Source organism: Mastigoproctus giganteus, chromosome 3 (genome assembly GCF_048544385.1).
Source record: "Mastigoproctus giganteus isolate SK-2022 chromosome 3, ASM4854438v1, whole genome shotgun sequence".
Taxonomy (NCBI): Eukaryota; Metazoa; Arthropoda; class Arachnida; order Uropygi; family Thelyphonidae; genus Mastigoproctus; species Mastigoproctus giganteus.
Window position 1 is genome coordinate 204,657,583 of NC_143577.1, and position 15,234 is coordinate 204,672,816.

Sequence of the window (15,234 nt, forward strand, 5' to 3'; positions counted from 1 at the left end):
TTATTTTTTTTATTTTTGTTTTTTTTATTATTATTTCCTAACGCGTCCAAAATGAAACGCACTACGTACATTAATTAATTTATAGTTCGTACGGTAGCCGTCGCTGGTATTTTTAAATGGTATAATACCAAATATCTTAGAACACTGCCTTTCCACAATATTTAAATCAAGTAGAGGTCTGCCTCATCGTAAATTTCTAGTTTATTATCGTATGTCAGCGAAGAAAAGTTTTTTTTTTTTTTTTTTTTTTTATAAATTATATATTTTATTATTGTGAATTAATCAACAAAAGAGGCTACAAATGGAACTCCAAAGAGTCACTATAATGCGTGGATTGTTTACTTTTGGGAGAAAGTTTTAAAGTGGCTTCTTGACTTATGAATATGACTATAAAATCCAACATTTAATTATTCACCACATCAGTTATAAATACAAAGTAAATACACATCAAACTAAATATACATTAGTTATTAATACAAACTAAATTCATATCAGCAATGAACAAAATAAATATAAACCAGAATAAAAAAAATAAATAAATAAAAAACCCGGGCACCTGCTGCCTCAACCAATGTACTGCAAATATATAATACAACAGAATACCAGTTACTGAAATGGGCTTCATATAAACTTCAAATTCTTCCTGCTCATAGAGCAATTCAAATGGAAAATGCGCTAAATATCTTTAGCGCACGAAAAGTTTTTTTATCAAAAGACTTTTCGTCCTTGAAAACACGACGATGGTCGGACCGAATTCTCGAGCAAACCACTAGGAAAGCTGCACCCAGCCGATTCCTCAATCCCAGCTACGTGCAAATCGCAAACTCCAACAGGCTTACCTAATCAGACCCATTCATGCCTAACCAAATACTAACCACATCAGTTATAATCACAACCTCATTATAGAACATTTATGGCAGCCTCGAGAAAATTTTCCATCAATAAGTACAGAAGCAATCTCCTCCCCCACCTACACGCAGGTAATGCCTTAGCAACACCGGACGTCATCTGAAAGCGAATGAACCAGATGCAACGCAACACAACATTGACTGATGGAGCCTTATACGTGTACAATGATGCCTAATGGTACCAGTAACACGTTGTATATAGATTAATTCCTGGTAACCTCATGATATCTCATATTTACTTTGATTGATCAGCTACACGTAATTACTTTTGTCCTCTAATATTGTATGTCCTTTAATATTGCTTTAGGTTATCCATTCCAATATTTACACTCTATGCTCACGTTATGGCGTTCTTGTATGTTGGGCACCATTGTACTCAACGTTATCGCTTACAACAAAGATTATTTAATTTATTCATTTTAAATACAAATCAGTAATAAATACCAAAAGGTATTTATTTTTATCTCTTTCTTCTCCTTATATTCCCCTACCCCATCCCGTGACGAGTACTGGTACCAGGAGCGTGGGGTAGTCGTTATATCCGGTTACTATTGTTGGTCGAGGAACTCCCTGACTCTCATACAGGTGTTAAGGATCGCGATTTCCTGGAGTTTCCTGTACGTGTCCTCTGGGAGGCATGTTGCTGCTTGGTTCTTATGCAGGTTGTTTGGCACCATGTCGGTGGTTGACACGGTGTAAGGATCGTCGTTACTTATTCTATATGCCACATTGCGTGTTGGGCGCCGTTGTGTCGATCAGGTAGGTATTCTTTTCCTTCTTGTCAGCGAGGGTTATATATATATTTTTTAATTATTATTATCTTTATTTCCCCTAGGGGACACCCAGTTACAGCCATTGACTAGGGGGTGCAGATACATATTCTGTTATGCAACAGAGAATATTATATACAATTTTACATTATATGTAACACTCGTTACTAATACATGTAGCACTTATTATCAGAATTATACGATACATTAATAACTTGTAATCTGCTTAAGAATTAATAAATAAACGAGAAAAAATTTATACTTCGTTTAAAGCATAACATCACCATATTTACATTAGCCCGGATATTCGCAGCAGAACAGTATACAGAATACAATATAATACAAAGTAAAATGTTCATTTTTACTGTTTTCAGCAGTCTGTTTCTTGTGGGAGTAGAATGAGTAGGTGAGGCATATCCAGGAGTGTTTCCAGACGAGGTCGGGATTCCTGTCAGCTACTGTATGGAGGTTCTTAGTGCTGTTTATTTATTATTTTTTTTTTACATCTGTATCTGCAGGTAGTAGCTTTCGAGAACTTCTTTTCTGTATGTTTTACTTGTGCAGAGTTTTTCAGGGTTGATTTTTATGGTATTAAACAGCTTTAGAATGTTTGTTGGAAAGAATCTTCCCAGAATATCCAACTGCGTAAATGCGGGCTTGAGTTGCTGTTCCTTACCTGCAACTCGTCTTTGTTTTTCTTCATCGAAAGCCTGAGAGTGGGTGTTACTATCCACTCTCGGGCTTTCGGTGAATCCAGCCATCCCGTTAACATCTGAGCAAGTGTCATTATATTCTTTGTAGTGATCGTTTGTCTCCAAGGAGCGACTTCTCAATTGGAGTATAGTATACCTCTTGAGATGGTAAAAGGCTTAGCTGAAATTCTGTTCAGCCATATATATCCGGTCTGATGTGCGGGATCATCTTGTCCGTTCTTATGGCGCAGTCCCAGTACACCATGTGGGTAAGGTTGTAAGAACTATTCTTACACTTATTTTTAGGAATTTATAAATTATCAAATTTTAATAAATAACTAAGTTAAAAACAGTCAAGCACTCAGCAGAATTGCTGGTCTGTTTACACTTCGAAAGTGAGAGATTAGCGTAGCAGCAGGAGGGACGCTGACCAGACTGTGATACAATGGGTAGGCCAGTTTGACGCAGTTAGTGCCTACAGAAAAAATAGGGCTGTGGCCTGCTGACGGTAGCGGGGGACAAAAGAACGCCCACACCCCTAAAGTGGTTCCGACTCCATCCAAAGGGAAGACCCAGATCAGAGAGCTCACCGTGTCCGTGCTGTAAACAAAGTACAAACAGGCCGACACGGGAGGCACTCTCACAAATTTCACAGGCGGTGTCTTGGAAGGAAGCGTGAAGGAAGAGGTAAGTGGTAGCGGGCATCCCAAAGATAGTTCTTGAGATTGGTTAGAGCCCGGATGTTGTCAACACAAAGAAGGGAGCTCGACCTACCAGACGCGGGTCGGGACGACGCGAAAGAAAAAATGAGCAAATGAAGTTAAAGATGAAGAGGGAGAGAAAGCTATGATTGGATGAAAAATAATCGAGAGTTGTAAACAAAAAACTCTGATGCAAGGAGAAGAGGGAGCCAGAGCCCGAAAGTCAGAGTCCCGAAGCCTGGAAGGGAAAGATCCGGAGGAGAATCCCGGAGAGGCGTGAGAGTGGCGGAAAGATAATTTTTTTTGGGAGTGCGGGAAACGCATATAGAAAGTTCCGTAAAAATGATAGTATAGTGGGAAAACTATCAGCGAAAGGCAGAATGACCTGGAGGAAGTCCTGAGTGTGGGAAGGTCAACGTGGAGACAGAAAAGAGCCGTAAGCCTAGCAGATCAGGGAAGAAATTGCAGGAAGACCTGAAGGATCGGAACTCACCTAGGTGGTAGAGAAAGATACCAAGTAAGTCAGCTTAGTGAATGTTACTAACGAGAACGGGGTTGTAAAGAAATCCATGGGAGAAAAGTGGACAGGACAGTTTTAGAAGTATTGTAACGTGTAGAATACTAATTTGTAAAGATAGGAATAAGATATAATAGAAATAGAGAGAGAGTGAGTGAGTGAATGTTACTCATCTGTGACTAGAGGTATTGATGAGAAATTTTAAAGAAATGTGTTAAAAGTAAAACAGTGGGTTTCAGGAATTGCCTAATTGCTATTAACGGAGTTAATTGTATTCGATAGCAATCTCCTCCTTAAAGTATGTAAGAGAGAGAGTGAAATATTATTGGAGTTATTCTGTATATGTTGAAAAGGATATATATATATATATGACCATATGTATAGGATAAAATATTTAAGAATTTGTAATGAAACATAGTGGAAGTTTATGGATTGTTTAAGAAGAGTAATTAAGGGAAGACACCTTTTCATGTATATGATAATTACTGTGTTGTAAAGTTTTGATATTATGAATAATGATGAATGTGTAAATAATAATTGTACAATGGTAAATAAATACTTGTTATGTTAATTCCCCTTGTTTCGTCTTAATAGACTGATCTCAGAGCTATAATTAGTAGTACGAACTATCCAAGCTAGGGAAGCTAATATAAAGAGTAAAAATAATAAAATAAAGTCGTCAGTACTTGGCTCTTCTTCTGAGCAAACAGGATAAAATTAAGGGAATAATATATTATGCAGCAGGTAGCGTGTGGGCCTTGGAAGGGAAGTGAGAACCCCCCTGTTTAAAGGAATAAAGAAAATAACAACAACAGCCTTTATGGTTCCAAGGAAAAGGGGGAAAGAAATAGCTAAGGGATAGATTAAAATAAGGTCAAAAAATAATAAAATCTATAAAAATAAAAATATATCAATGAGAGAAATAATAATAATCCCCCCCCCCCACAAGGTAGTACAGCCTGAGGTTCATACTTATAATGCGGTATATTTTATTTGATCAACTTTATTATTATTATTTATTTATTTTGTGTTACTGTGGCAGCTCCGTGGCCCAATAGCACTTTATAGCCAGCTGCCACTGTTTCTGATGCCGGTTACATGCCTTAATGGTTACATCAAATTTATTTTATAATGGATATCGCTGAAAATTATTTAAAATAAATTATACCAAAGGTCAATTTAAGTACATTACTTTCAGGATACTGGTTATTTGGAATTATTTTAATTTTGGAATATTATATAATATTCCCAATATTATATATAGTATTTTAATATTATATAATATTCATATATGCGAGAGATTGTACTGTTTTATTTTTTATTTAAATACTGTATTTTCTTTTATTTTTAAAATTTTAATTAATATAAATAATTTTTTCCAAAATATACTACAATACAGAAATACAGTATTGTAGTATATTGTAATATAAGTAAATTTTGGGATCCGTATCACAGCTGCAATCCCTCCACTTAGATGGGACCTAAAAATTTCATTATGGTGCAGTAGACTATAATATGGCATCGGAGTCGGCGCAATGATATTTCGCACCCTAAGCAAGCTATTAGATGTGCGCTCTTAGTAAGTTTATTATTATTATTACTAGCCATATAGTGCAAGAAAGCCTGAGGCTTATGCTGCACCAGCTAAAAAAATTCCAAGTTACCCTGAGAAAGAAAGAGAGAAAAAGAGTCAGAAGTAGAAGGGAATCACCAAGAAAGAGAAGAATGATGATATCCAGCTCAGGACCCTGGGTGTGCCAAGCCCATACTCACCAGATGTGAGCCCCTAGGGTTGTATAAGGTCCTGTAGGAACGAGATGTTTTAATACCACACTCTTCCTCAAATGCGTTTTAATTTTTTACATAACTGTCGTCGATCCAAACCACTGCAGTATTCATTAATTTCTCGTATTTAGGTCAGGTAATTTTATCTAAGGTTTTTTCAGAATTTGTGGCGCTCCCAGATGTTGCCACTTTAGACAATCGCGTATTTTGCCTGGCGGGTAGCACTGGCCTTGTACAGCACGTAGCCTTTGGGGAACACTTTTCATCAAATATCCGTGCTAAAATCTATAATAAATACATAAAACAACGAAATATCTACTACAAAAAGTAAGCATTTTTGTACAGAGATCTCGTTCAGAAAAAATATTTTTAAGGTTGTTTAGGAGGAATAGTAGAAGGAATGTTAATAGTAAGTTTAATTTAATAAACCACACATTCAGAAATACAGTACAGTAGATATTAACGTATTACTAATTTTCACGTATGAATACGAAAATTTAATATTAGTGCAGTGTAAGCTGTGGCATTTTGGATTAAAATTCAAAAAGTTACAAATTCTAATGGTAATTAAAAAAAAAAAAAAAATCCCTTATTTCGGTATGAACGTACAAGAAAAATATACGAATGTGACTATTGCTTTTAGTTGTCAGAAATTTTTACTTTCTTTTTTCTTTTCTTCCTGGCGAATACTGCTGGTGATTCTTGACTTAGCCAAGTGGCTAGAGCACAAGTAGACTAGAATTAACACTATCTTGAAGATGTTCTATAATTTAGGGTATAACGTTAGTACAAGCGTTTGAGTTGACTATGATTTGAGCCCGCGTGATCGATAAATATGATAATGTTCTTGCTGTATTTTCTTTGCAAACTCCTCTGACTGACCATGCCCTCACGAGTACTATAATGATTATAGTACTAACTAATATACGTATACTATAGTTAATTACTGTCCTCCGGTGGGAAACGGCAGTGATTATAACCACTGGATAAATACTGGGTCCCGGGTGGAAAAGACCCAATTCCGCCAATGAATGGAACTTTTATGGGCTTTTTATTTCTCTTTTTTTTTTTTTTTTTTTTTATAACGTGGCCGAGTTAGTCAGTCTCAGGCGAGGATTGCATGTTTGTTTATTCTCTTTCTCTCGTTCTTCAGAAAACTCAGATTTTTCGTCCAGCAATCCGACAGAAGAATGCATGCAATTATACACAAATATACTGATGTCTCATAATGTTAGTTACTTTGGCGGTTAGCACTTGTGATTAATTATATTTGGCCGTCCCTTTGTATTCAGAGGAGATCCCTATGGGCTGGAGATGTGCTAATGTATCCCCAATTCATAAAGGGTGATCAAAAGGAGACATGAGTAATTACAGACCTGTCAGCTTAATATCTGTTCGAAGGAGAATAATGGAGCCGCTGGCAAGTAAGGCCCATCCTCAGTATAATTGCATTCCTGTCCCATCTGGACAGGAATGCAATTATACTGAGGTCACTGCACAGATTTGTTAAGGGGCGGTCTTGTCTAACCAATCGGATAGGTTACTATGATATTATGCCCAAGGAGCTGGATGCAAAAAATAAATTTGATATAGTTGGATTTCAGAAAGGCTTTTGATGCTATTGAACTGGGGCAATGTGGAAATTAAGGCAAGTTACTGCTATGGATAAAGGGAGGGATGATTAAGTGGAAGACAGAGAGTAGTTATCAGTGGGCGTTTGAGTTGACCATACTTTTTAGATTGAAATTAACACAGAAGAAAAAAAATATATATATATAAATAAAAGAGTGTACTTCAGATTAATTTTTTGGGGAGAATCAGCGAAGTAATAAAGATAATTAGAAAGTAATTGTATCATTAAGATTGAGTAAGAGAGGTAATTGAGTAAACGAGATTAAACCTTGTGTATTACAGTTATTGTGGAAGTACTGTGAATGAGAAGTTTTGAATTACGGGTGTTAGGTAAGATGGGCATTGCAAGTCGCAAGTTTTTGAATAACGGATACGATGTCATGTAGAGTAATAAGAACTTAGAGAAGAATTAATTATGAAAGTGTAGTATGAATTGGTTCATATTTATTTGTAAGGCATTTTATTGGTTAAAGCATTTTATATTATACTGTTATAGGGATTGGATTATAACTGGAATTTTTCATTAAGAGTTATAGGTATTTTGAAATGGAAATCATGAAAGCTAGAATAAGAGTATCAATATTTTACTGTCGTGAACATTATAAGGTTTGACAGTGAACAATAATAATCTTATAGGTTTGGTCCAATTCAGCATCATTGATTAAGAGGCTGGTAATACTGTATATTGCCGTCAATTGTGATTAATGGTCGTCGTAACCGAATGGTCAAGCGTAAGGATACAGAAGAACACGTGCTTTGAGTGACCGCGGTTCGAGCCTGCGTAAGTTCTAAACATATGGTAATGTTCTTGTATCTCTCTATTTAGTGAACTCCTCTGACCTGAAGTGGGGGTCCAGGAGTATATAAACAGAAAATTTATTTTAAACTGAAGTTGTAATGTTTATTAACAGAATTTTAAATGAAACATGATTGGAAATTTTAATTGTTCCTTTATTATTGATAATTGCCTTTTGTGTATATGTCTAAATAGCTTTGTTGTATAATAAATGCTCTGTGATTCATTTTGCCTGCCAGCCTCGATTACTCATTAATTATACAGAATTACCCAATCTACATATTTGACCCACAGCAATTTGATCTTTTTAGAATATTGAGAATTAGAACAGCAGTTAGGTTGCAGCTTGAGCCTTGGTGTTTTGAAGCTGTTGTTGTCTCCAAGACAGACAACTGTCAGAGAATAATATTAAAGTAATACAGAAATACAAATACAAAGGTAAATGGTGAGATGATGAATAAGAAAAGTTCTGAAGAAATGGATATGTATGTGTATATTCCCTGTTTATGGCGGCCCCCAGGCATGTGCCTACCTCCACCTAATGTCTCTGTGAGGGAATAATCTCTGTACAATGGGCCTGAGTATTAAGGTACTATATATGTACTATGACTGATTCCTTATTGGTAACACCTGGCTAGCCTCCACGTGGCGCGGTATGGGAAACGTCAGGTCCCATCAGGGGCCCGATGGCCAATAAGCCAGATGAACAATGGGCACAACAGTATACACGATCCACACACTTTAAATCTCTGGCCTGACAGCGTACTGTCACTCGATACAGAGAACACCGCGGAGATGGGAGAAATCCCAGGAGCCGCTAGACCCTCAACATACCAAATACATGTACTATGTATAGTACATGTATATGTACCTGAGTATACATGTACGTGTATAGTACCTGAGTATACATGTACTATGTTAATACATAGTATTAACACACACTACAATACTGTAGTATGTGTTATCCATGTCAGACCGTTTTGCCACCAGGGAGCAGCTGTTCCTGGACAGCCAATTCCCGGCGCACGTTCGACGTCGTGTAGAGCCGGGCCCGTTCTAATAGTCTGTGCTATAGCACAAAGTCCCGCATCCACCGGCGGGCGTGTCATACCAGTGGATATTACATAGCGATCAGCCCAACATCAAAATTTAAGACACACCAAAATTTATGCCCGACCTTTTAGGCCTTTCAGACTTTCAGTGTAAACCCCACACGATGTTTAAAAGAACCTTAACTAACTAAACTACGCTCGCGACTTCTCCAATGTATTTTATTTTATATATATATTTATTTATTATTTATTATTTTTTTTAGGTCCTAGCCACTGAAATCGCAGGAAAGTAAGTGGTAGGACCCGCCAGAGTAAAATAGCCTCATTGGGTACACACGGCCAGCCTCCCCGTGGCAGGGTGTGGAAACGTCAGGTCCCACTAGGGGCCTGGCGGCTAATAGGCCGCATGAAAAAAGGGTACAACACGCCACACAGCTCATGAACCATATATATTTTTTAAAAAAATCTCAGGTTTGCCCGAAACATAGAAAATACGCGGAGATGGGGGAAACTCCAGGAGCCGTTAGACCCCCAACACATCTTACCAGTAAAAAGTAAAGTAAAGTAAAGTGCAGCCATTATCAACCCACTGCAGGATGGAAGCCTCCTCAACAATTCATGCTGAGGGAAATGGACCATAATCTGCCACGCTGGTCCAGTGCAGGTTGGTAGATCGACCGTATTCAGCAGTCAGGGGCTTGAACCCCGGTCTACTCAAAGAGCGTGTGCTACTGCACTCCCGCTCCTGACCACTCGGCTACGGACCAGTGGATGCCAGCAAATAATGTACTCAGGGTACCCAATCCTGAGTACCAGAAAAAAAAAAAAAAAATATATATATATATATATAAATAAAATAATTAATTAATTAAAAATATCTATATAAAAATGATAAGTTGAAAAATAACTAAAATTAAAATAACACTACAAATTATTAAAAACAACAACTATGGGTGAAAAGAGAAAAAAATAATAATAAAAAATAAAACCCAAACTAAGGGTGAAGAGAAGAAAAAAAAAAAAAAAAAAAAAAAACCCAAATTGGTACGAGAACGAGAAAAAAAAAAAAAAAAAGACTGAGATATTACTGAGTGGCTTGCAGCAATTGTCGTCTTTTTCTAAAGACACTAAGACAAAAATGCTGAAAACCATTAAATCTATCTCTATCTGAGAGAAACAAGTGTAATTCATTAACATTACTTATTAAAACTGCTTGAAACAACAGAGATCTTTGTTCAGTATACAGATTACAATTTAATAATACATGTTTCCAATCTTCTTCAATCCCAAAAATACAAAAACTATCTGTCGCTATACCCAACTGAAACAGTTTTGCCTTTAATGATCCATGCCCTGTCAATATAAAAGAAGCCGTCATAGCTGGGAAAAACCAATCTAATTTTTTGTTTAATGACAAATAGCGAATATCTGGCAAAAAGTATTTGGTGACTAGACCAGTCGTACTGTCGTTCCACCTACATTGCCATATATTATATAATTCATTTAAAATTCGTTTAGTCTCAATTTTCATATTAACAGATGTATTAGAAGTTATTCTCATAAATCTAACTTCCCTACCCTTCTTTAAATGACACACCATCCCTCTATATATCACATACAAATCCAGGGGTAACACCCCAGCTATTCATCTGAAGGGCATTCGTTGAAACCGTCCTACATACTTGATTAATTGCTAATAACATCACCCTCTGTATGGAATTTAATTTATTTTTTATTCTAATAATATTTGCCCACCTATACCAAATACCAGCAGCATATGAAACAATTGGCAGGAAAACAGCCTTATAATACAATCTCAGGTTTTTTTTATTTAACCCCCATTCCGTCTGGTTATCCTAATTATAGCAGCGCTAAACGTTCTTACTTTATTCGCTAAATTTTCTGCATGTTCTGTAAAACTTAACTTATCATCTATAAAAAAAATATATCATCTATAGTTATTCCTAAATACTTATTTGTTTTAACATACGTTATTTGTTTATTATATATACGTGCAGTAGGTGGACGATCATAATTGAAAGTCCCTTTAAAAACCATCAGCTTAGTTTTTGTTATAGAGATATCCAACTTATGTAATGTAACCCATCGGGTCAGATTCTCCAATATTTTCTTAATCCTTGTCTCCAAGATCAATCTTGAAGACCTCGGAACACAAATTACCAAATCATCTGCGTATGCTATAAAATGACAACGTTCAAGACTCCGAGAGAGCCACTGATCTAATACAAGGTTCCAACACACAGGCCCCAGTACGAAGCATTGGGGACATCCGCGATATACCAGTGTGTCGTAAACTAAATGGCATGCCCTTACTGATATTTTCCTATTTGTAAAATAATTTCTTATTACTTTGTATAATTGATATGAACAACTCATCTTTACTAACACATTTAATACACTCACCCACCACAGTGAATCAAACGCCCCCTCGAAGTCTATGAACACTGCCATAACATATTTATCAGTAGCAGTATCACAATAATGAACTAAGTTATATATAACGTCTTCAGCAGATTTTCCCTGTTTAAATCCATATTGATTTGTTTTAACTGTACAATTAACTTTTAATAATTCATCTAATCTTATGGCTAAAAGTCTCTCATATATCTTCCCTAGGTTGCCAATAAAGATATTGGCTGATATGCTCTTGGCTCCGAAGGATTCTTCCCTGGTTTCAGGATCATCTTTAAAATTGCGAACTCCCATATTTCTGGAAAAACTGATTCTAAAAGGCATTTGTTAAACATATTTAACAATATTTCAGGATAAATTTCAAACATCTTAACTATTACTATATTTTCTACTAAATCCCAACCGCCAACTGGACTAGCCGGGTGGATAAAATGCCTGCCTGGCAACCCAAAGGTCGCGGGTTCGAATCCCGCCTCGGGCTTGGATCAGAGTACAAAATTCTAAAACCTTGGGAGGTGCAATATGGTCACAGAAGCCGATGCACCAAAAACTAACAAAAAAAATCCCAACCAGGACATTTATTTAACCTAACTTGTTTCATAACTGATTGTAACTCAATCATATTGAATAGCTCAGTTTCAATAGAGCATTATATAAACTGTTTTCCATTCTTATTCTAAGCTGATCAACGGTGTCTTGTCCGATATCATCACACTTATAAAGGCTGTTCACTACTGCAGCAACTGAAGAAAACCAATCTAGTGTAGGTTCATGTAACATATCTTCTACACTGTAAAACATATCTCCTAAGGGAACTTTATTGCGAGACATTTTGTAAAATAAACCCCACGGCTCCATATTTCCTGTTTCTTTTACAAAATTCTGCCATGATTGGGTCTTATGCTGCCTAACTGCTTTACAGTATAATTTCTTTTTATTTTTGTAATTAGTTTTAAACCATTCGACCTCCTGAGCTGGCGACGATCGTCAGCTCAAGAGGTCGAATTTGATAATGTCTTCTTGCAGAATTAACTTGTCTACGAAGAGACGCTAATTCCTCAGACCACCAAGGAACTATGTTCTTTCCCATTTTCTCCCTCTTACATGCATTGTAGGTGGTAGATGACTTTCATCAACCGGTGAAATACCACCACTTTGCTTATTGGAGGCTTGAAGTGGTGAAACCCATGTTTAGTCTCTAGAGCAAAGTTTCCGGCACCCCCCTCCCCCCATACTTCTCCTTCAACCCATGCACGGTACTAAGTACTATAGGTTTTGATACCTTTCGTGTTTGGGGTTTTCATTAAAAAAAAAAATAATAATAAGATGTTACTCTATACAAAGCATTCTGAATATATGAAGAGTATTCCAAAGCATTTAAAACATTCAATTGTGTTCTAGTGTCTCCCTCAAATTCTATACGTAAGGCTTGCCTAAACTTTTCCCAATTCATTGTTTTAATTGAAAATCTGTTTATATTTTGCATACTGAGAGAATTAACAACTGACTTGTCAAACTTAATAATAAAATGTATTGCTCTGTGGTCACTCTGCGTCGCCTCAGTAAGAATTTTACAACCAACGACTTTATTACAAATACTAGTTGTAGATAACGTAATATCTATGTTTGACTGTCCGTTCACAATTGAAAAAGTATAAGGCATGCCCTGAACATTGTGAACATTAAGATTGTATGTAAATATGTCTTCCAATAATCTACCTCTGTTATCAGTAAAAACACTGTGCCAAAGCAAAGACTTCGCATTTGCGTCCATAGCAATCATTAGGTTAGAATTTGCAGTAACACTCAGAAAACCTTCTATATAATGGACTGTTTCTAAAATGTCTTGCGAAAGGGGGCAGTATAAGGGCATTAAACAGAACGACAAACCACAAAAAGCAATCTGAACACACGTATTGTTTTGAGTTGTCATTTTAGTAACAGTTATATCAGTGTTATTAATTATAATAGCTGACTTAGGTCTATCACTACTGGACTGAATAATTCGGGAAGAAAGTGGAATCCCTGCTACTTTACACCCTCCTTGACAAACTTGGCGGACATAATATGGTTCTTACATACATATTATGTCATACTGACTCATATTGTTATTTTTTGTATTTATCAAAAAATAACAATTACACATATAAAGGTATAATAAACGGCTCTGCCAAGGGCGGACGGCTCGGACAGCTAGGTGACAATCGCCGTTGGGACCAATAGCGTTAATAGCGTGTTACAGTTGGTGGGGGGGAGGGAGATTTAGCCAAATTGGTTGAAACCGTCGGGACCAACTACAGCAGCTAGTCTACCCCTTGGTTCTTCAAATACACCCATCACGAGGGTACATTTGAAGGGTGCTGGTTCACACATCGATTTCAATATTCTGGAAGCTATACAATCCAAAGTTACAGTACGAATCAAGAAATTAAAAAGAAAGATAAGCAACTTTCAATCGGACAATTTCTGAAGCCGATTTATACTTCCACTGCATCAAGCACCATTGCGTTTATCTCTTCTGTGCCTATTTGAGGGAAAAAGCAGGTGATTCAAGGTCACGCTCACTTGGCCCTTTCTTTCATAGCGTTAGTAAAAAGTGGAAAGCCAAGTGACTTCAAGATGGCCCTTTCCCTTTCTGCTTTAGATCTTTCATTATTATCATTCCTATCATCTCTCATAGTGCCAAGCCTCGTATATGATATTTCTGGATTACTGGTAAGTTAAAAACTTGTCTATTTTACCATATAATTCTATTTAATTTTCAACTTTTAGCATATGATTCTAGTTCTATCGTTTAAAAATTGTGTTTCTATATTTTCTAAATAGCATGGAACATAACCACTTTTTTTTTTTTTTTTTTAAGTATTTGCTGTTCGTGGTTTTACCAATCCAGAGGATTTGACTTCCTAACCACCGCAATCGCTGAGGAATACGTGTAGTTAAAAAAATAATAAAAATAATGGGGAGGGGAGGAAGCCGAGGGAACCCGTCAAAGCATTTCCTGTACTCTCCCGTAACTGCCAATCCGTTCATGGTCGCAAAAGAATTAACGTTTCTTGGGAATAAAATATTTCTTATTATAACTATTATTTCAAGTCATAATTATAATACGAAGACGAAGAAATCATTACCACCAAGTAGGACAGCACGTGCAACTATCTGTCACTTCATTACGTTTCTGGCTGTTTGCCAGCCACGTGGGATTTCGCCATGTCACACTACGACAGGTAAATGACCGGATAGCCTTGAGGATAACGAGAAAGGAGAGATGTCCAGATAATTTACTCAGATGGCAACCGTCCCGCTCTTGCACCAATTAGTAATAGTAATAAACATGCAGATGTTTAGCTGTTTGATAATGTTTGGGGTAATGTCATTGGTAAACACACGATCAATACCCTTTCTACTTCGTACTTGATGTTTCGCTGTAGATGAAGAGAACACCAGAGAGCACGCGCTAAGCGTATAGCATTTTTCAAGTTTTGATATGTGATTATCTCACTCAGGGTCCAAGTGGAACTTTAGATCCGGTCCCCAGCTGCAATAGGAGTCCCAAAAATTATTTATATCATAAAGCAAAGAAAAATAAATGAAATGGAAACTGAAAAATAAAAGCACATAAACAGAAAATAAAAAAATATACACTCAAATTATATTAAAATAAACGAAAAGAATGTCGACTACCGATTCTTTTCGTTATTCCCAATGTAAGGAACATGCTGATCTCAAATTAAAATGTGTATTATTAGATGAAATTGGGCCACTGAAGAAATGGTGGATGAACTAGAGCAGAGGTTCCCAAAGTGTGGGGACGTCCCCACACTTTGGGAAACCCCCGAGGGTACACTTTTGGGGGGAAGCTTGTTGTTTCCATGAAGCACCTTTTTTTTTTAACGAAATATGGACAAACCATCTCGCTAATACGAGTACGAAGCGCTTTTTTACTTA

The 15,234-nt window shown here is 36.6% G+C and overlaps 1 protein-coding gene across 1 annotated transcript in view; it reads right to left on the reverse strand.

Annotated features, from left to right (window-relative positions):
• Nucleotides 1–11,580, reverse strand: part of LOC150088619 (cytochrome P450 3A5-like) — a 158,859-nt gene extending 147,279 nt beyond the window's left edge. Inside the window, exon 1 of the mRNA XM_090370270.1 lies at nucleotides 11,278–11,580. Coding sequence (XP_090226396.1) covers nucleotides 11,278–11,580 — 303 coding nt within the window. The remainder of the gene's footprint in view (nucleotides 1–11,277) is intronic.
• Between the last annotated feature and the right edge of the window lie 3,654 nt (nucleotides 11,581–15,234).